Consider the following 20,449-nt stretch of genomic DNA (forward strand, 5'->3'; position numbering starts at 1 on the left):
ACGCGTGTGCTAAGCAATCGCTCGCGCCTTGGCCTACAACCCGCGCCGGCGCCGCTGCCCCTCCGGCGTAGGATGAGTCTACGGGACGGCCGCTTGTCCCAGTCCCGGTGACAGAGAGGAGAGCCTTACGGCGCGTTGGGACAGCCGGCCGGGGGGCAGGGGCCGGCTCCCAGGGCCCCCGTGGCCCCGCTCGGCCCAGCCTGGGCGACAGGGCTGTGGCCAGGGAAGGGCAGGCTGGGCCAGGCCGTGCTGAGTAACAGCAGAGGATCCTAAAGGAACAGATGTGAAAGCAGCCGCTCTGCCAACCCACGGCCTTGTTTCCTTTGAAAAACTTGGCCGCTGGGCGACCCCAGCGGACGCCTGTCCTTCCCCGCCCAGCCGAGGGGAGCGGGAGGAAGGCCCGCCCGCCCTGCGGAGCCTGGGAGGGGAGTGGCCCTGCCCTGCGAACAGCAGCGAAGGGGGAGCCCTCTCCCTCTCCTTCAACATCACAGGTGTGTGTGTCTGTGTGTGTGTGTGTGTGTGTGTGTGCGCGCAAAAAATAATAATAATAATAATAATAAATAAAATCTGGAAGCCGGGCCAGCGTGGTTCAGTGGTTGAATGTCGACCCATGAACCAAAGTCACGGGTTCGATTCCCAGTCGGGGCACACACCCGGGTTGTGGGGCAGCCTATCGGTGATTCTCTCGTCATGGATGTTCCTATCCTTCTCTCCCTCTCCCTTCCTCGCTCTGGAATCAATAAACACGTATTTTTTTAAAAACACATGGAGGGAGATGTTGGACACCAAAGGGGCAGTTAGGAGCTAAGAACAGTATTTCAGGAACAACGTCAGCAGGCTGGCGGGGGCCGGCGACCGCGGCGGCTGAACGAGGGGGTGGGGGCACGCTCTCTGTCTCCCTGCGTGTGTCACCTTCCCCGTGAAGCGCTGAAGCCTGGTCGCTGTGAGAGCTCAGCACCCGTCGTCTCATCTGAGACGCCCGCCGCCCGCACGGGTCCTCTCAGCCCCTTCCTCCGGATGAGGACTGTGCGGCCTGCAGGGGAGACGGCGCCCCAGGTCTCAGAGCTGGTGACCCCGCCACAGGGTCAACCTGTTCCCCAAAGGAACGGGGGGGGGGGAGGGGGAGGGCAGCTTCCCATGCCCCCTCCTCACCTGAACACCCATCATGCTTGGCAGAGACAACCTCAGGCCCTGCCATCACCTCCCAGCATGGAGCAGAGGCCTCCTCCCCTCCTCGCCCTCCTCCTCCTCCTCTTCCTCCCCCCCCCCCCCCCCCCCCCCCCGCTCCCACCACCCACAGAGGAGCTTAATGGCTCCCAGCACCAGCCGGGCAGGGCAGGCTGCTTAACCCCTCTCCTGGAGCCTCTGGCTCAGCTCATCCTCTGGCCGCAAAGCAGTTCACCGAAGGGGGCGGGGAGTGGGGCGCGCTTGGCGCCTGGGACCTCCACGCCCCCAGGCGCAGCCTGACCACACACCCGCGTCCAGTCTGTGGGCCCAGGAAGTGGAGAGACGGGCCGTCTTCACTGACCCTTCGGAAGGACCCCCGACGTAGGCACAGACCTTGCTGCCGGCTCCTAGCACAGTGCTCCGCCGGCACAAATACGGAAACAGCCTACACGACCCAGCCAGGCTCCCAGGCACCACGACCGCCCCCCCCCCCCGCCGCCCCCGCGCCCCCCCCGCCCCAGGGCTCCACTCACAAAGCACGGGCCGCTTCCTTCGACGGCAGCCGGGAGCACGGATGCTCAAGACTCTTTCTGGCCGTGTTTGTAAAAAGCCCGCTGGGAAGATGTGCCCGCTGTGGTAACGGGCTGCTTCGAAGAGGAGAGGTGCTGGGGTCCCCCCGGACCGCTTAGGTTTCCTGGCTTTTCAGTACGAAATGGGAACCATTTCTGCAACAAAGTGAAAGGCATTTAGCGAGAAGAAACGAGCTGCCTTTCTCCTCCTCCCCAGGAGCTGCCTGGCTGTGGGACCCCCGGGATCACACTGCCTCTCAGAGCCTCAGTTTCCCTCTGTCAGACACCAAACTCGCCACGCTGAGCTGCTCCCAGCATCCTGGCTGCGAGGTAGGCACTAGCAGGCAGAGCCACAAGGTCAGGGGAGGAGGCGTGGCCAGCCTTGCCCCGCCCCCATCACCTGTGCCCATTGGCTCAGTCTTTGTCCCGCTGGGCACCTACTGACCCTGCACCCAGGCTGGTGCGGAACTAGAGGCCAAGAACCCTATCCTCCTCGCAGCCACATGCAAAGCACCCCTGCTCCAGGCTGCCAGGCCACGCCCTCCTAGCCTCCCACCCATGCCCTCCCACCACCCTCTAGCAAGGAGGTGTATCCCCATTTTACAGAGGAAGGACCAGAGGCTGGGAGAGAGAGAGGAGGAGCCCGCCCACCCACATACACCAAGCCAAGACGGAGACTGCGGCCTGGGCCCCTCCGTGGGCCCCTCCTCCCCAGCCGTCAGCACACCACCCAGCACCCCTTCCGAAGAGCCTGGTGCCCCGCTGAGGGCTGCGGGCGGGGTCGCCCCCTTCCTGAGAAAAGGCCCCATATAAACAGTCACCACCCAGTTAATACTGACACCATACCCTGACCTCCAGGCCCCACCCAGTCCATCCACCGCCCCAGTGACTCCTTCACACAACCGCCCGCCGCCCGAGTCCCGGGCTGCCGCCGGGGCGGGTCTCTGCGGCCCCCTCGGATCTGGACCTGTTCCTTGGCCTTTGACAGAAGCATCCTCAGCGTCTCCATTTCATACATGAGAAACGGAAGCTCAGAGAGGTGGACGCACTGGCCCGAAGTCACACAGCCAGGGAGCGCCCGGGGGTTCCCTCCAGAGCCCGAGTTCCGGTCCTCCAGACAGAAGGCCTCGAGAATAATCGCCCTGTTAATGATTGCAGACGCGTTCCCTCTGCAAACAGCTGGCCGGCAGGCGCTCATGAACCGCGGGAGCGCCGCCCTCCCGCACACACCAGCTGGGCGGCCAGCTCCTGCACAGCCCCACGCCCACCTCCACCCCCTCTATACAGCTGGGGACAGGAGAGGGCCCTGCAGGCCTGGGGACAGCATCTCCGGCCTTTCTTTGTCCCCCTCTTAAAGTGACCATCCAGGCCCAAGTGCCAGGTCAGAGCCACATCCCTGACCTCAGACCCCCGTGCTGAAGGGGACCCCAAGGTCAGCTGCCCCAGGGGGCTGAGCGTCCTGAGGCCCACTGCACCCCACCCCCGGCAGTGGAGGGAAGGGTTTACAGAAGGAAGGCACAGCAAGGGCTGGAGGGGGAGGAGAGGGAGCGCTCACCCCGGGGACACAGAGGACTCAGGACTCTTGCAGAGAGGAGAAGCCTATCAGCTGATCCCCAAACTCCGCAGGGAGGGGGTCATCCAATCCTCTCGGGACCCGGGCCAGGCATGCCAGCTTGGGAAACCACTCTCTTTGTGGTTCCCAAATGGGGGTGCATCAGAGCCTGGAGACTCCGGCCATCACCCCCAGCCTGGTCCCCTCTGGAGAGGGGCCGCCATCACCCTGGCCCCGTCAGCTAGCTCTCGGACGGCGGCCAGAGAGCCAGCAGGCGCACAGGGAGAGGAGGGAGCCGAAGAGCCGAAGAGCGGCTCCTGGGCCTGAGGTCCAGGCTGCCTGCTCGGGTTTGGGGCTAATTGGTACCGAAATGCCTCAGAACCCTGGGGCCTGCCCCCGGGCCACCCTATTAAAATGAGACGTTTGCACAGCCTCCCGACCCCCCGGCAAACCCAATGCCAAGTTTCAAACCAGCAGAACTGCTCTTGAAACTTCTCCAGAACCAACAAAAGGGGAATAAAGTTTTGCTTTGCTTCCCCATCGCAGACAATTTTGAAAATACAGAAAGTGTAAACAAAGGAGAGATCTAGCAACAAACTCCACAAAGATCTTTCCATCAAGGCTCCTGCACCCGATGGCCTGCTGGGGGGCCTCTCGCTACAGGTGTCTGGGGTCAAAGTGCAGCCGCTTCGTCTCTCCCATTGGCCAGTGGGCTCAGTCCCGCCTCCGCCCAGGCCCCGGCCCGGCCTGCCACTCAGGCTCCCTTACTGGAGTCAACATAAGCCAGTCACCCATCAGCCATCCCTTTGTGCCCAACTACACAGGAAGGGGGCCTGAGAGGTGGGGTCAGCCTCAAAGCCCAGAGCACCCCGGGGTGGGGCAGGCCGCGGAGGGGGGACGAGGGCAGGGGGGTGGGCAGGGAGGTGGGCAGGGAGGTGGGCAGAGTGCTTTGCTCTTGCAGGATTTAATGGGCCCATGGGAGACTCTGCCTGCCAAGGTGGGGTCAGCTCCCAAAGGATACTCAAACGGACCCCCCCAGAACCCCGGGAGGCTGGGCCCTGGTTCCAGCTCCAGGACTGACCTTTGACGACCTCAGCTTTCCCACCTGTAAGAGGGGCTCATCACTCCGGCCCTGACTCATTCAAGGGGCGTCATGCCATAGCTGTGTAAGCCACCTGCCTCATACACTGGAGGGCTCCCCCTGCCCGCTCCCCCGTAAGAGGCCAAGATCACCCACTCTCAAAGCCGGAGGATCTGAGGAGAGAGGACCCATGTCCAGGCTACGTCACCACCCCTGCCCAGTTCCTTCATGCAAAAGGTTAGATTTGGGGTCCCCCCAGTGAGGATCCAAGTCAGGGGCCAGAGCCCGCCCACTGTCCCATCTGCACCCCCTCCCCCTGCCCACGCTGGCTCTGGGTGGATCGCTTCCAACCCCAAGTCCGGGCTTGTCCTGCGGGAGGCTCCTCCTCGGGCTGTTTTCACTTTAAACAGACCACTGTGGACCCTTAAACAAGGGGGAGGGTGTGAGGGCACCACCCCCACACCGTGAACACCCCACGGGGACCTCTGACTCCCCCAGAACTTAACCACAGTTCTCTCTGACATCCGTGGGAGGTAGGTTCCAGCCCCACCCCACCCCCACACCAAATCCCAGGATGCTCAGTCCCTCCTATAAAGTGGCCTTGAAGGCTGTGGGCAGTCAGACCAAGCAGGCAGTGCCTCCGCACCAACCGGGGAGTCCCACCCACAGGGGCCGGAAGGACGGTCCCATCTGCGGCGGGTGGGACACAGGGTGCAGAACCTGGGGAGACCCTGGGCTGGACGTAAGTGGACCCTGTTGTCCAAGGGTCCGCTACATACGGACACTGTCAGCTCCCTGTCCATCGGGGACACTGACCAAGCCGCCCCCTGCCACCACAAGCCAAGGGCTTTCCCACAGAAGGGAGGCGGTGCCCGGCTGTCCTGAGTGGGGACAGTCCATTGGGCCCCTATTCCTGCCAGCCCAGCCGGGAGCCCTATCTGGGCACATTCTCCCTCCCCGGCCCCCCGCCCCGCCCCCGAAAGGGCGCTGAGTGGGGGGCCGAGGGCGGAGGGAGGGGGCATGGGAGACGAGCCCCAGACCCCAGCCAGCCAGAGGAGTGGAGCGGAGGGGGGTTGGGGCTGGGGTCCCAGTGGGCCGGCATCCTCCCCCGCTGCCCCCCATCTCAGGCCTGGGAAGGCAGCCGAGGGAGCGGCCGGCTCAGCCCTCCACCCAGAGGAGCCTGCAGGCACCCCGCACCCCCGCAGGCACCCCTATGGCGCAGGCCCGAGGGCCGGCGGGCGCATCCCGCCCCTCCCCCACCCACGCCGGGCGCGCGCTCCCGCTCCGGGCGGCACCTCCTCGCGGGTCCCCGCCGCGCTCACCTGCCGGCTCACCTGCCCGCGCTCCTGCCCCGGCGGCCCGAGTCCCCGCCGCCCGAGCGTCAGTGCGCCCGGCCGCGGGCGGGCGGGATCCGGCGAGAGGGCTGGGACGGCGGCGTGGCCGCAGGCGCCCCCCGCTGGCGGTCGGGGTCCCGCCCGGCCCAGCCCAGCCCCGGGCGCAGGCGGCGAAGGGGGGCGCCCCGCACGCTCCGGCCCCCATTCCGCCCCGCCTGCCGCCGCCCCGCTGCTTCTCCCAGAAATGAAGCGCCCGCCCCGGTCGGCGCGGAAGGGGCCCGGGCACCCTGGCACCCGAGCAGGAAATAAGCCCTTTCAAACCTGTTCTCAAAGGCACGCACGTGTCCCGACGCGCCAGGCGCCGCGCCGCCCCACAGGGAAACACTTTCTAGCGAACTCCTCCAGCTGCTGCAGCTGCAGATCCGCCCCGTACCCCAGGAACGCCCCGCTTCTGGAAGGATCCATCCTGCCGAGATGAGGAAGCCTGCGCCTCACTCAGGCCTTGAACTCCGCGGGGGTCCAGAGGTGGGATCGAAGCCCCCTCCCCGCCCCCTGCACCCAGTAGGTCCACCTTTATCCACCTGCCTGTGTGGCACCAGGAAGCCAAAGCCCGCCTAAGAGAGGAGGTGGATAGAGCCTCGGCCTGCGGACTGAAGGGTCCTGGGTTCGACTCCTGGTCAGGGCACATGCCTGGGTTGCTAGTTCCATCTCCAATAGGGGGCGTGCAGGAGGCAGTTGAACAATGATTCTCTCTCATCTGATGTTTCTATCCCTCTCTCCCTTTCTCTCTGAAATAAATAAAATATATATATTTTTAAAAAAAAGAAATTAGGTTGCCGAGGCATCTGCACAGGTCAACTGATGGATATTTCTCTGTTTCTCTCCCCACTTTCTCTAAGTCCAAGGATTTAAAACAACAACAAATAAATGAAAAAAGAAAGTAGGTGTTACAACCTCGTCATGACCTCACTCGCTGCTTCCCACCAGCCGGGGGCCCAGAGTTGGCTGTCCTGTTTCCGGGGCACCAGGCTGGTGAGCAAGAGCCGCTCCTCTGAGTCACTGCTGGGAGGGGCCAGGACGAGGCCTGAGGGATCTGCAGGACCAGGGGGCGGGGAGGTCACAGGCCTGCGGAGTGTCCCCCTCCCGCTGTCCAGAGCACCCTGACGCCCAGGGAGAACCCGGGTGCTCACTCTGCTGAGAGGGATCGCGGGCGCAGCTGTTAAGCCCATTTCTCAGGCCCAACCTCAGAGGCCCCCGCCGGAGCTCCACGGGAAGATTCTGGGAATCTACAGTTTAACAGGCGCCAGCTGATGTGATGACCGCAGGTGAATAAAACCCTGGTCCACTGGAATCCAGGCCAGGTACCCCAGCTTACCTTGGAGGGAACAACCCCGCAGGGAGCCAGCTGAGGAACTAGGGTGGATGCTGGCAGGTGAAGATCCGCTTTCCACTCCAGACGGCGGGAGACGGGGCCCCACAGCCTCTGACAGGGGCACGGGGCCCTCTGGCCTGGAGCTGAGACGGGGTCCCACAGCCTCTGGACAGGGCAGAGGGCTCCAACCCCTTTGGGCTGGAGCTGAGACGGGTCCCACAGCCTCTGACAGGGGGCATGGGGCCCTCTGGCCTGGAGCCGTGCCACTCTGCCGGCAAGGTCACTGCTGCATCCTGAGGGCTCACCAGGGAAGGTTTGAGCCACCGGGACGCCTGGTCCCAGAACTGGGCGCGATGGTCGGCACACCTGATGCTCATCAAAGCCACAGCCCACGCCTGCACGAGGCCCCGCCCTCCCCTCCTCAGAGCCCATCTGAAGCCTCCGTGCGGAGGCTGGTGTGCGGCCAAGGTCGACCCTGGAGAGGGAGGGGCCCCGGGCGGGATGGCCCCTCTGGCCCCTCCAAGCTGAGTCCAGGAGCCCTCCGCCCTCTGCAGGGAGCGATGCTATGGCTTCCAGCCACCTGTCACCGTGACCCAGCGCTCTGACCAGCTCTCCCAACAGCAGACGGGAAACGGCAGGAGGGAGGGCGTCCACACGCCTCCGCTCACCCGCAACTGCCAGGGCAGCCCCACCTGTGGGGGCACCTCAGGGGCGCGGCCTCGTGGCAGGCTCTGTCCTCAGTGACTCTGCGACGGGGCCAGTGTCGGCATCGCCCAGAGGCCTCATGAAAAAAAAACAAAAAAAAATAACACACACACACACACACACACACACACACACCCGCGGCCCCACCCTGATTCTGGTTGAGCAGGTCTGGCATGGCTCCCGAGAATTTTACCTCGTCTGTCCGGAGCTCCCAGCCGCACCGATGCCGCTGGTCCTCGGGTAGCTGGGCTCTGAGGTTCTGCTTTCCAAACAGGGTTGGCGTCCCATTCCCAGGGGTCCTGACCCTGCGCAGGCCTGCGAGGACTCGGGGATGCGTTATCCAGCACCCAGGGGAGCCCGCGGCGGGGCTCAGTGGCTGAGCGTGGACCTAGGAACCAGGAGGTCAGGGTTCCATTCCCGTCAGGGCACAGGCCCCGGTCGTGGGGTCCATCCAGTAGGGGGCGTGCAGGAGGCAGCCGATGGGTGATTCTCTCCCATTAATGTTTCTCTCTCTCTCTCCCTCTCCCTTCCTCTCTAAAATCAATTTTAAAAAATCCCAGGTGGGCTCCGTTAGCAACCGGATGGGCCTTCCAGGGAGAAAGGAGTGGCTGCCCCAGGTGGTGCTGGGTGAATTGGCCGCCATTGGAGGGAAAGCTTTTAGATACCAGCTCCCACCAGACAAGAGGTCGGCAAATTGCGGCTCACGAGCCACATGCGGCTCTTTGGCCCCTTGAGTTTTTAGCAAAGGCCAGCTTAGCAGTACCCTAATTAAGTTAATAACAATGTACCTACCTATATAGTTTAAGTTTGGAAAATTTGGCTCTCAAAAGAAATTTCAATCGTTGAACTGTTGATATTTGGCTCTGTTGACTAATGAGTTTGCCGACCACTGGGCCAGACTAACACAACCACCACCAACCAACCGATGAAAGATCCAGTGTTTGAAGAGAAAACTTACACGGGAAGATGTTGTCGCCATTCTGCTGCGAGAAGGCGGCAGCCGAGATCCAATCCACACGGAAGGGCTGTCCTGAGACGCGGACCGGCCCTCTCCAGGCGGGGGGAGGGGCGTCTCCAACGGCCCACATCCAGCATGTTTGTCGCTCTCTTTTTTTAAAATATATATTTTTTTATTGATTTCAGAGAGGAAGGGAAAGGGAGAGAGAGAAACATCAATGATGAGAGAGAATCATGGATCGGCTGCCTCCTGCACGCCCCCTACCGGGGATGGAGCCTGCAACCCGGGCACGTGTCCTGACTGGGAATCGAACCCGGGACCCTTCAGTCTGCAGGCTGACGCTCTATCCACTGAGCCACACCAGCCAGGGCATGTTTGTCGTTTTCATTACCCACTGTGGTGACAGCCCCCAGAGAACATGGGCCTCATTCGCCCTCCCAGGGGCCGCGCTGACCACGAGGGCCAGCGCCCGCTACCAGAGAGCGGTCAGCATTTGCTGCCTGCATGCCATGGGGCGCTCACATCCGACACCCTTCTCCCGGCAGCCCCATCTGACGCGAGAGCACGGGCCAGAAGAGATGTGGATTGAACCCGTCGTCTACTCTTGCTGCCTCCTCACACAGACCACTGTTAAAAAGAAAAGTTACGCCCTGGCTGGTGTGGCTCAGTGGATAGAGCATCTGCCGGCAGACTGAAGGGTCCCAGGTTCGATTCCAGTCAAGGGCACATGCCCGGGTTGTGGGCTCCATCCCCAGTGTGGGGCGTGCAGGAGGCAGCCGATCCATGATTCTCTCTCATCATTGATGTCTCTCTTTCTCTCTCCCTCCCCCTTCCTCTCAGAAATCAATACAAATATAAAAAAGGAAAGTCAGGATAGCTACTAGGCAGCTCAAACACAGGAGTTTGGGGGGTGGGCAGTGAACACAGCTTCTAGCAACTACAATTCAAGGTGTCATTAGACGTGTGTTACTCAGAGACATGGAGGTAAATGAATAACACCCCCCTCCCCCAAACCACCCACAGTTGGAAGTGGTGGCCTCAGGGGAGGGAGGAAGTGGGGAGCGGGTGGGAGACAAACTTTTCGAACCATTTGGCTTTAAACGATGACAACACTGCTCCTCGGCCCCCGCCACCTGCTCCTCGCTGCCTTGGCAGGGCCTCCGACCCCGACCCCGACCCCCCCACCTCACCCCACCCCACCCCACCCCGGGCCTTCACATTTCTATTTCCACAGGGGGTTGCCTCGTCCCCTCATCTGCTGTCCTCCGGGGCCAATGCCTTGCCTGCTGGGTGACGGCTGTTTTCCCGAATCGGATTTTAGAAAAGTGAAGATGTGTGATGTAACCACTTCCCACTATTTTGCGTGCTTGTGCCAAAAAGTCACGTTGGTGACGCCGCCTGCCGAGCGATCGAAGGACAAAAAACTCGGTTTGCAGCCGAAAGTGGGCGGGAGCGCTTTTGAAAAGGGACACACCAAGTCGATAGGCCACTGGATACTTTTCACGGCCCCTCCTTCCCGGTCACTTGGATGCTGGCATTAGACATCGGCGTTTTAAAACCTCTAATGGCTCTCTCGTCAACAACGGTTTAATCCCCCGTTTGCAAACAGGAGCTAGTTACTTGCTTTAGAAACATACACATGTATTCACAAACGGATGCTCTTTCCAAATGGGTCATGTGAGATCAGTCTGTTTGCGGTTTTAAATGGCGCGCGCGTGTGTTTGTGTGTGTGCGTGTGTGTGTGTGTGTTTGTGTGTGTGTGTGTGCGTGTGCGTGTGTGTGTGTTTGTGCGTGTGTGTGTGTGTTTGTGTGTGTGTGTTTGTGTGTGTGTGTTTGTGCTTGTGTGTGTGTGTGTGCATGTGTGTGTGCGTGTGTGTGTTTGTGTGTGTGTGTGTGTGTTTGTGCATGTGTGTGTGTGTGTGTGTGTTTGTGCATGTGTGTGTGTGTGTGTGTGTTTGTGTGTGTGTGTGTTGACAAGCAAGAAGTAGAAAGCATTTTACTTACAAGGGGAGAAATGGCCCCAATTTAAGTCAACGCCGTTGCATTCCTGAGCTCAGCGGGTTAAACACGGCGTCTCCACAGACTTCACCGGACCAGCACAGAGGAAACCCTACAAGCGCGTAATGAGCGCCGCATGTAGTGATTGCAAGGAAAACATCTCCCCAAAAAATGGTAGCCCGCTGCTGCTAAGGATTAGGGGGATCGCTGTCTGAACTCTCCCCCGGCTGCCTCGCACCCCCTTTTCCCAACAAAACTCTCCGGTGGATTTTCCCAACAAAATCCCGGCAGCCCTGCGTTCTCGGACCCGGAGCTGCGTCCCACTTCTCACCAGTTTCCTCTTGGCTCACTGGACGGTCCCTCCTATTTTCAGACAGAGAATTATTTTTGATTTTTTGGGGGGGGTAGGAGGGCGATAACTGATTTTTAGGGAGAGTTTTAGATTATTTGCTGCCATTACTGAAGGATCTTTAAATTAGAGGATCAAGTTTGAGGGGCAGGTGGTGGGAAGCCATCCGTATAACTGGGTTTTTCCACCTGTTTTGTCCAGGGCAGCGTTTTCTAAAAACTGGAAATCGAGGAGAAGTAACAGATGGCCACGTGGCCTTTATGATACTACGATCCTCACAAGTGCCTCAAAAGATGAGGCTTCTCAGCAGCTCGTGAAAATGCACCTAAAACGAGATAAACCGGAACAATTTCTTTTTAAATTACTCGGACGAAAAGAGCCACCACCTGGCGATACAGTGTCACATCCGCACCCGAGGCGAGCTGGGCCGGGCCGGGCCGTCACTGCGGGGCATCTGACGTGTTCGCTCTGCAAAGCTACTCGCAAGCCAAGGTGTGGGCCACAGAATGCATGGTGGGGAGCTGCAGAATCCGACGTGGGGTACCTCCGTGTAAAAGCGAAGACCCCCCAAAAGTATCTATATGCAGACGTGTTTATGTTTGTCAATGCATTTTGTTATTTATTGATTTAAGCGGGGGGGGGGGGGAGGGAGAGAGAGAAATTTGTTCCACATATTTACGCATTCATTGGTTGATTCTTGTGTTCCCTGACTGGGACTTGAACCCACAACCGTGGCGTATCGGAATGACACTCTAACCATCTGAGCTACCCAGCCAGGGCTGTAAATGCGTTTTTTTAAATCTGGGGTACATCCCAAGTCATCAAAGCGGCCGGGAGCTCAGGGGGACGAGGGGCCAGGGCGGCAGACCCCTGGCCCAGGTGCGCCCCCCCCCCCATCACCTGCGTTCCCGTGGAACTCACTCGCTCGCTGAGAAATGAAGGACATCCATTCCAGGAGGTGGATCCTTCACGCTCTAACTTCCCATTTAACAGGATTCTACTTCCTGCTGGTTTGTTTAGAGACCACTGCCAGGGAATGTGTAAGAAGCCAGAAAGGGGCGTACAGATACTTTCAGCAATGAAGATTTTAAAAATAATAATGAATGTGGAAGAAGCGAGCGGGCTGGAGCAGGCGGGTGTCTAGACTCCTGTTCACGCTAAACCGGCCCGGGCCTCCGTGCACTTCCCCACTCGGCGGTCCAGGCGGCACGGTGGGGCCAGGCGGCACGGTGGGGCCAGGAGGCACGGTGGGGCCAGGAGGCACGGTGGGGCCAGGCGGCACGGTGGGGCCAGGCGGAACCGTGGGGCCAGGCGGCACGGTGGGGCCAGGCGGCACGGTGGGGCCAGGCGGCACGGTGGGGCCAGGAGGCACGGTGGGGCCAGGCGGCACGGTGGGGCCAGGCGGCACGGTGGGGCCAGGCGGCACGGTGGGGCCAGCCACAGCCACCAACTCCACTCGGAGAAATGGTTTGGACGGATGTGGCTACGGATCCTGCTTCCTCCGCTCTTGGGAGAAGCGAACGCCTTCATAGCTCCAAAGGGCCGTGGGGTGAAGCCTCCGTCCCTCAGGGTCCCTCGCATTAAAGCAAAGGACCACGCCGGGAGGGCAGTGTGAGTGGGGGCCGCTGCAGCCTGGCGGAGGGCCGGGGCCAGGCCAATGCCTGCCTTTGCCCAGCACCCGGCTGGCGGGAGGGAAGGCCCCCCACTCCCTCCCGGCGGCGGGAGGATGAGCACCGCACAGCGCCCTCGCGGTGGGGGAGCTCCGGGTGTCGGCACGGGCCGTCCTAGGAATGACGAGACAAACGGGAAAGCAGCCGCCGGGGCCACAGAAAGGCTCAGACCAGAGGCTCCGAAGAGGAAGGAGCGGAAGCCTTTATTGAAGCGCGGGTGACGCGGCGGGAGCCGGGCGAGCACGGGGGACAGCGGTGCGTAGAAATGCGATTTATAAAACTCTCAAGGCAAACAATGGCATCTTTGAAGACATCGTCGTCAGCTTAAAAAAAAAAAAAAAAGCTTCCTGGATGCGACCCGGCCATAGTCCTGACAACGGTGCGGTGACGGGCCTCAGGAAACGTCGGGATCTCACGAATCGTTTGTACCAAATCTGTTTTTCCGGTAAGCGCCTAGCGATTCAAACCTCCAGCACCTCCCAGGAGTCCGCGCTTCTTAGCACAGAAGGCAGCGCTGATCGGAGGGAATAAACAAGAAGGTTATTACACACAAACACGGGCTCGCCACCCTTTAACCTCACGCATCTATGGACACGGTCCGCGAGAGCGGCCTGGCTCGCGGCTTCCGTCAGGAACTACCCTGGCCGCCACCGCCCCGCTCGCGCTGCAGGTGCGTGCGATGAGCCGGTGCACTTGGCCGTGAGAACGGACGCCTGTGACGAGCCTTTGGGTTCTTTGGGGCCACAGGACTTGCAAAGACTGATGTTAAAGGGGACCCCTGGGCTCTCTCTGTGGGAGTCAGAGAGAGGGGGTCTTACATTTCGGAGTCAGTGGAGGGCCGAAGAGACGCAGCAGGCTAGCGTACCCAGAGGCATTGACGAGACTTGGGGAAGCGCGTGCGTGGCACGGACGCAGCCTGGACGGGAAGGGCGGTTTACACTCAGGGGGTGCAGCCGACCACCGAGATCTCTCTCATCTCAGAGGTGCCGCTGCCTCATCCACGGGAGACAGGACGGAGCAGCCTTCCCCACGCCATGCGCTTCGGAGGCGGCTTCCCCAGGCCTCCCCCTACCCCCACCCACCGTCCGGGTCACGGCCGGTTTTACTTCACAGCCGCTCTTTACAACAGCACCTTTAAGATAAACCAAGACTCCAGCCCGGCCGGCGTGGCTCAGTGGTTGAGCGTCGACCTATGCACCAGGAGGTCAGGGTTCAATTCCTGGTCAGGGCATGTGCGGGCTCAATCCCCAGTGTGGGGCGTGCAGGAGGCAGCCAATCCACGATTCTCTCTCATCTCTCTCTCTCTCTCTCCCTTCCTCTCTGAAATCAATAAAAATATATATTGGGGGGAAAAAAAGATAAACCAACACTCCTAATGAATTCACCAGACTGCCTGCCTGGCGGAGACCTCGCTGGCATCCGGCTGCTGCGGGAGAGGGAGCCACGCCACAGGGAACCCACGGACTTAAGTGAAACGAAAGAGGATGTGCGAACACCCAGCGACACGCACCGAAACGCGAGGTGGAGCCACCCGACTCCCTTGCTGTCTAGCCTCTGCTCCTACAAATCCCGGCATGTCTCCCGTCAACCCAGGAGGCACCTCCAATCCGTGACCCCCAGGGGTGCACATTCTCCCTCCCTCTGGGCACCCTCTCTCTGAAGTGCCATCTCCCTCCGCTGGTGGGCGATGGACCAGGCTCAGCCTGGCAGCGCACAGACTTAAGTTGAAAAGGCAACGGCCGAGGGCCTCAGAGAGGAAGTGCCAGGAAAGGGCAATCCAAACACGAGCGGCTTATCAACCCCAAACCGCCCTCGAGTCAACATTTGACTCTGGAGAGCAAACAGGTCCGTTTCTAGGCAATTCTTCTGGTTAATCATTCTGTCAACACCCAATTCATTGAGCTCATTATCTCTGATGAAAAGAAGGGGCCTCAGGTGCAAAGTCAACACGCCTCACCAGGACACGCCTCACGAGGACACGGCCCACGAGGACACGGCCCACGGCCCACGAGGACACGCCTCACAAGGACACGCCTCACGAGGACACGGCCCACGGCCCACGAGGACACGCCTCACGAGGACACGGCCCACAAGGACACGGCTCACGAGGACACGGCCAAGTTTCCGCACCACATGAGTGACGTCCGCCCTAGGACCTGGCTTGCCATGCTGAGTATCAAGCAGCACGTTGACATGTGTTCATAAACGTGAACACGGATTCTGCCCGCAACGTCCTGACAGAATGGCAGTGCCTTTGCCTTGAGGTGTCGAGGCTGGGCAGGCACCCACGGGCACGCTCAGACCTGTCGTCTCTCTGAACACGGCTCCGTTCTCTAAGCATCTCACCGTGCACCACGCCAGAGGGCAATCGGGAGAAAGAGGAACTGACACGGAACTGTGCTCCTCAGTCAAGTGTAACAGAGCCAGTTAGCGGGCGCTTTGCTCACGACGCCTCGTGGGAAGGCTGCTTCCGGCCCACGCAGACGGTGCAATGGGCGCGGGAGCGAGAGCTGGCGGGATTGTGAACTTGTCCCATCCGCCACCGTAGCCTGTCCGTGTCGGTCCCGGCTAAACTGGCAACGCCGGCTTTATAGTTCAGCATGTACTTTCTGAAGTTAACTGAGAGGCAGTCCATTTCCCACCAACATTCCTGATGAGTGACTCACACACTAAGAAATCAGAAGCGTGTTAGGATGGAAGGAAGGATAAAACTCTAGATTGCTATCAAAATCGAGATGATGTAGTCATCATTGATAAAAATATTAGCAAAGCTCTGGGGATTTTTACAGTGACCTTGATATCCACACCCCCATCACGGAGGAGGTCATGGCCATGAGCACATCACAGCCATACGGGGTCCTGCCCGGCCAGTGTGGCTCAGCGGCTGAGCGTCAACCCATGAACCAGGTTACCAGTTTGATTCCCGGTTAGGGAACATGCCAGGTTGTGGGCTCAATCCTGTGTGGGGCGTGCAGGAGGCAGCCCATCAATGACCCTCTCTCATCATGGATGTTTCTATCTCGCTCTCCCTCTCCCTTCCTCTCTGAAAGCAATAAAAATATATTTTAGTATCGGGTCCTGCGCTCACAGCCGTCATACTCTCCCGACCTGCCCACAGTCTGGAAACCCCAAACCCTCGTCCACCGGGCACGGCAAACAGCTCACACTCGGCATTGCGTGGGGGAGGGGACGGGAAGCACACACATGGGGATCTGAGGCGCTAAAGGGGGCGACTGTTCCCACCCATGCTCTGTCTGTCAAGACTGCCCAGGAGTACCTGAGCCCACACACAGAACCTCAATGTTCCTGGAGGACCCAGGTGCAAGGAACGGTAAGACACACTCGCGACGGGACGGACAGACAGTGGGATCCTCAATCCTGAGGACCGGACGGCGGCGACATGTGAAGCCAGCCGCTCGCTGGTCCAAGCGAGAGCTGGAAGCCACGGGCAACCTCTCTGAGCGAGACACACGCTGAAACTAGCACCTTCCGGGACACCCCCAGCCTGGAGGGAAAGCACCGACTCTCATCAACACAGAACGCTGGGGTTAGGGCCGACGCCTCTGACCCACCGGCACCTCCAACAACCAGTACTTCAATGTTTCCGATGACGTTTTAAGGAGCATCGACATGGACCGGGCACACATGCACACACACACACGCACACACACACACACACACACACACACACACGACCGCCAACAGAACGTCCCCATGGGGCGGGGAGTGGGGGAGCCCGCGTTGGTAACCCGTGTTCCACGAGTGCCTGCAAAGGAAGGTCGTGGTTCGTGGGTGCGGGCGGGCTGCCTCCTTCAGGGACACACATCTGATGGGTCTGCCGAGCCTTTAGACTCAGCAGTGGTTCTCAACCTCCTAATGCCACGACCCTTTAATACAGCTCCTCCTGCTGTGGTGACCCCCAACCATAAAGTTATTTTCATTGCTACTTCATAACTGTAATTCGCTTCTGTTAATGAATCGTAATGTAAATATCTGTGATTTCCGATGGTCTTAGGCGACCCCTGTGAAAGGGGTCGAGACCCACAGGTTGAGAACCACTAGCAGGGTCGCCTAAGACCATCAGAAAACAGATATTTACATTCAGATTCCTAACAGTAGCAAAATGACAGTTATGAAGTAGCAACGAAAATAGTTTTATGGTTGGGGTCACCACCACATGAGGAGCTGTGTTAAAGGGCCGCGGCATTGGGAAGGTGGAGAACCGCTGCCCTAGAGAATAAAGACTCGGAGAGGGAGAGGCAGGATGGCACGCACGGAGGGAAGGTGACAGGACAAATGAGCAGGCCGAGTGCGAGTTCTTCAAAGTATTTTACTTCGATTGAAGGGGAACAGCTCCGACACTGTTCGCTGCAAGATACACAGTATTCACGAGTACAGTGCTGGTCTGAGGAAGGTACACGCCTCAAGTTCTCCGTCATGCTTTTTTTTTCTTTTAGAAAGATACTGTTTACCAAAAAGAAACTTCAGCAGTACAGGAAAAACTAATTTCCCAATAAGTGTACGAAAACCTAAGATTCCCAATGGAATCAAGATTATCTTCCCGCTATCACCACCCGGAGTACAATCACATGCTTGTGGGACACGGCTCTCCGCACCCCAAGAGGACGCTCGCTTTTGACAACGAGGGCGATGCTCTGAGAGAAACCAGTGCAGGTACCGAGTGTCCGCAGTGGGCAGCTGACACCGAATCCCATTTCGTTGTATAAATAATTGTTCCCTTAGCAGTAAACGTACGTCTACACGTTCACAACAGTCCTAGGAAATAAATACTGTGATTATGCGCACAACATGTTATGACAAAACTAGTTCCGAAGAACAAAAAGCAGCTCGACACCCTTGATAAAAAGCCCTGATCAGAACCAAATGGCACCTTCAGACTTTAAACATGTCGAAGTAACAGCACGTCGGCAATCGTCCATGTGCACACGGGGCGGGGGGTGGCTCTCCAGTTCCAGAACATGTCTTTCGGTTGTGAATTAAAATAACGAACATATTGGCAATGGTTGATTTCAGGGATGACATCGGTTTCGGTCTTACTTTCGCATTATTTTCTTTATAAAAAGTTGCACTAAGTGTCCATTCGTGGTCTGATGGGTCTTCAGTATTTCATAAGTGTATACAGAAAAGAAATTCCTAAAAACCGACAGTACTTCATACGCGTGTATGTATGTATATATAAAAGAATCTCATCTCAGAAATGGCTGTCACGGACAGAGCCACACACACGGATGGTAGACATGAGCGCTTCCACCTACAGACAGCAATTTCAGAAATCCACTTACATTCATTTGATCACAGTAAATATTCCCAAACACATGTGACGAGTGACAGAATATACATCTTGTTTGCACTCAAAGCTGACCACAACCGAGATTTACAGCGTGATTGAAACAAGCCGATGTTAAAAAATGTTTTAATTCAAGATAACAATTCCACGGGAGGAGGAGGAAGACTGGGATGACAAGAAGTATTTGGTCTTCGTAAGGCAATACAAAACAGACCCATTCTCAAAGACCATTTCTTGGGAAAGATCGACAATACCGAGAGCATAAAGTGGACATAAGAAAACAGCTTTTGTAAGTATGATTTAATCAAAGCTGTTTACAGGTAGGTGTTCTCTCCCACGGAGCATGAATTTTAAAAAAGAGATGAGAGACTGGCAGGCGCAGCGCCCGGGCGAGCGGCGCCGCGTGCAGAGTCCGCAGCCAGGGCTCGCGCGGCGGGAACGGGACAGACATGTGGCCTCTCGCCCGATCGAAAGTTAAAAAAAAACCGCAGAGGAAACAAACATGGACTCTCGTACCTGCCCACTGCCCAGACGACAGCACGATCGGAAGCGGGTGCCAGTTCACGGTCAGAGATGAGAGATCTGTTCAGTGTGCACACAGAAGTACGTAGTACGGATATATATATTCGTTTGTACAAAATAAAATCAATGTCATTTGCCACCATAAACCTTTCCTCGAGGGAGGAGATGTGCCTGCAGCGGCCGGTCCCGGGGGCCCCACCAGGTCGTTCAACGCAGAGAAAATCGAATACGGGAGCTAGTCACGTCCCCACGCGTGGATGTTAGGATGACAATTCAGATTATTTTGCAAACTAATCCTGAGAAAAATCTGTTTACAATTTAAACAGTAATGTTATGTAAAAAGTATTAACAAATCCACTATTACAAATATCAATTTCCTATGTGGTCGTCTATATATACACACAATAAAATGGTAAATATATGCAAAAATATTTTAAAAACACATGCACAGACCCCTTTCCCCTGGGAATCTGGGCTTCCTATGAGAGACCTGTTCTCCTCCCCGTCCTCCGACACCCCACCCCTCTCCCCCGCACTGACCCTGCTCCCTAACTCTGCATAAAGCCAATGAGGAACAGATTTACTTTACATTCAAGCTCTGACTCTGAAGTGACCCTGTTGTAGCCTATGACTTATCAAGCGAGCAGCCTTTCCCCCCTTTCGGCGTGCTTTTTGCTTTTGCCGCTGTCAGTCTTCATGATCCATTCCGTGGCGAGCTGGGGAAAACACAGTTGCTAAATCAACACGTGGACAGCGCCAGGCTCCTGACCGGGTCCCAGGAGGCCCCGGGCCGCTGTCGGGCGGGAGGTCACTGCACAGCAGGCGTCCGTGGCCCACGCCGACTACCTACAGAGGTCGGCGAGCGGGGCGTCCCTCTTGTGCTTCCGCCGCTTGCCGTGGAAACACTGGTTAGTGGGTTTGCCGGGATGCGGCTTGTTTGCCACCAGGACACCGTGGCTGCTGGGAGCGGTACCTTGGAAGCCTTTGCTGGAAGATCGGAAGAGCCGGGCGGGTCCGTGCTGTGGGAAAGGAAGCGGGCAGAGATGTCAGTGCCGGAGGCGCCCGCCCGGCTCGCCCCACCCCGGAGCTCTCACAGCCAGGCGTGCGGCTCAGCTGGCGGCGGCTCCTCCTGAGCTGCGGAGCTGGGCTCTGTCCCTGGGAATGCCGAGCGCAGACCACCCTCTGGCCCCCCACAGAGCAGGTGGGGCGCACTCCTCCCCAGGAGCCTCCGGCCAAGACGCCACAGGAAGTGGCCCCGCGGCTCCGCCACCAGGTGCGGGGGCTGGCCGCCCTCCTGCCGTCACTGCCACGTTAACTGCCCCTCGGGTGATCGTTCGGGGCACGGGCCTGAGGCTGTGCCGGTGAAGGACCTGCAGGTCAGCGGAGGCACGCGTGACGGACACGCCCTGCGCGGGGGAGGTGGGACCAGGAGCAAATGGCTTCCTCCCCCGATGCAGGGCCCCTGATGCTACAGCTTAAAACAGGCGCTCTGAGGCCTTTGGAAGTGACAGCGGACGCCAAACCACTGAGCTGCTTGGCCGCTGCCTGACCATTCACCCGGCCCTGCATCGGCCACAGACACGTCCTGGCCCCGCTATTCCCAGGTGCGCTCGCGGCCACGGTCACCGAGAGCCGCACCTGCGGTGACCTAAGTCAGCGAGGCCCTTTCCAGCCCTGCGGCCGCTCTGCTGAGTCGGCATGAGGGCGGCGGCCCGGCATCGCACCACGACCGGGACTGACGCCCGGAGGCCTGTGTCCCGGGGGTCCCAGGCCCTGTCACTAGAAGCCCATCGTGCAATCACCTCTTAGAACCAAACACGTGTGCTCTTCAACCTGAGTCTCTGCAAGCCCACGTCGCACATGT

At 58.9% G+C, this 20,449-nt stretch overlaps 2 protein-coding genes across 4 annotated transcripts in view; both read right to left on the reverse strand.

The window, feature by feature from the left end:
• Positions 1–5,763, reverse strand: part of ADCY7 (adenylate cyclase 7) — a 38,272-nt gene extending 32,509 nt beyond the window's left edge. The window contains exons 1-2 of the mRNA XM_054710824.1: positions 5,692–5,763; positions 1,701–1,892 (exon numbers count right to left, since the gene is read on the reverse strand). The gene's annotated coding sequence lies outside the window, so the exon portion shown is untranslated. The remainder of the gene's footprint in view (positions 1–1,700; positions 1,893–5,691) is intronic.
• Positions 5,764–12,941: 7,178 nt separating this feature from the next.
• Positions 12,942–20,449, reverse strand: part of TENT4B (terminal nucleotidyltransferase 4B) — a 40,174-nt gene continuing 32,666 nt past the window's right edge. The window contains exons 12-14 of one of the 3 annotated variants that reach the window (XM_054710601.1): positions 19,175–19,604; positions 13,574–13,671; positions 13,237–13,269 (exon numbers count right to left, since the gene is read on the reverse strand). In XM_054710601.1, coding sequence (XP_054566576.1) covers positions 19,428–19,604 — 177 coding nt within the window. In that variant the 3' untranslated portion in view covers positions 13,237–13,269; positions 13,574–13,671; positions 19,175–19,427. Of the gene's footprint in view, positions 13,270–13,573; positions 13,672–19,174; positions 19,605–20,449 lie in introns of all 3 variants that reach the window. The other 2 variants (XM_054710600.1, XM_028126996.2) reach the window with 2 other exon arrangements.

The sequence above is a fragment of the Eptesicus fuscus genome, chromosome 21 (assembly GCF_027574615.1).
Source record: "Eptesicus fuscus isolate TK198812 chromosome 21, DD_ASM_mEF_20220401, whole genome shotgun sequence".
Classification (NCBI taxonomy): domain Eukaryota; kingdom Metazoa; phylum Chordata; class Mammalia; order Chiroptera; family Vespertilionidae; genus Eptesicus; species Eptesicus fuscus.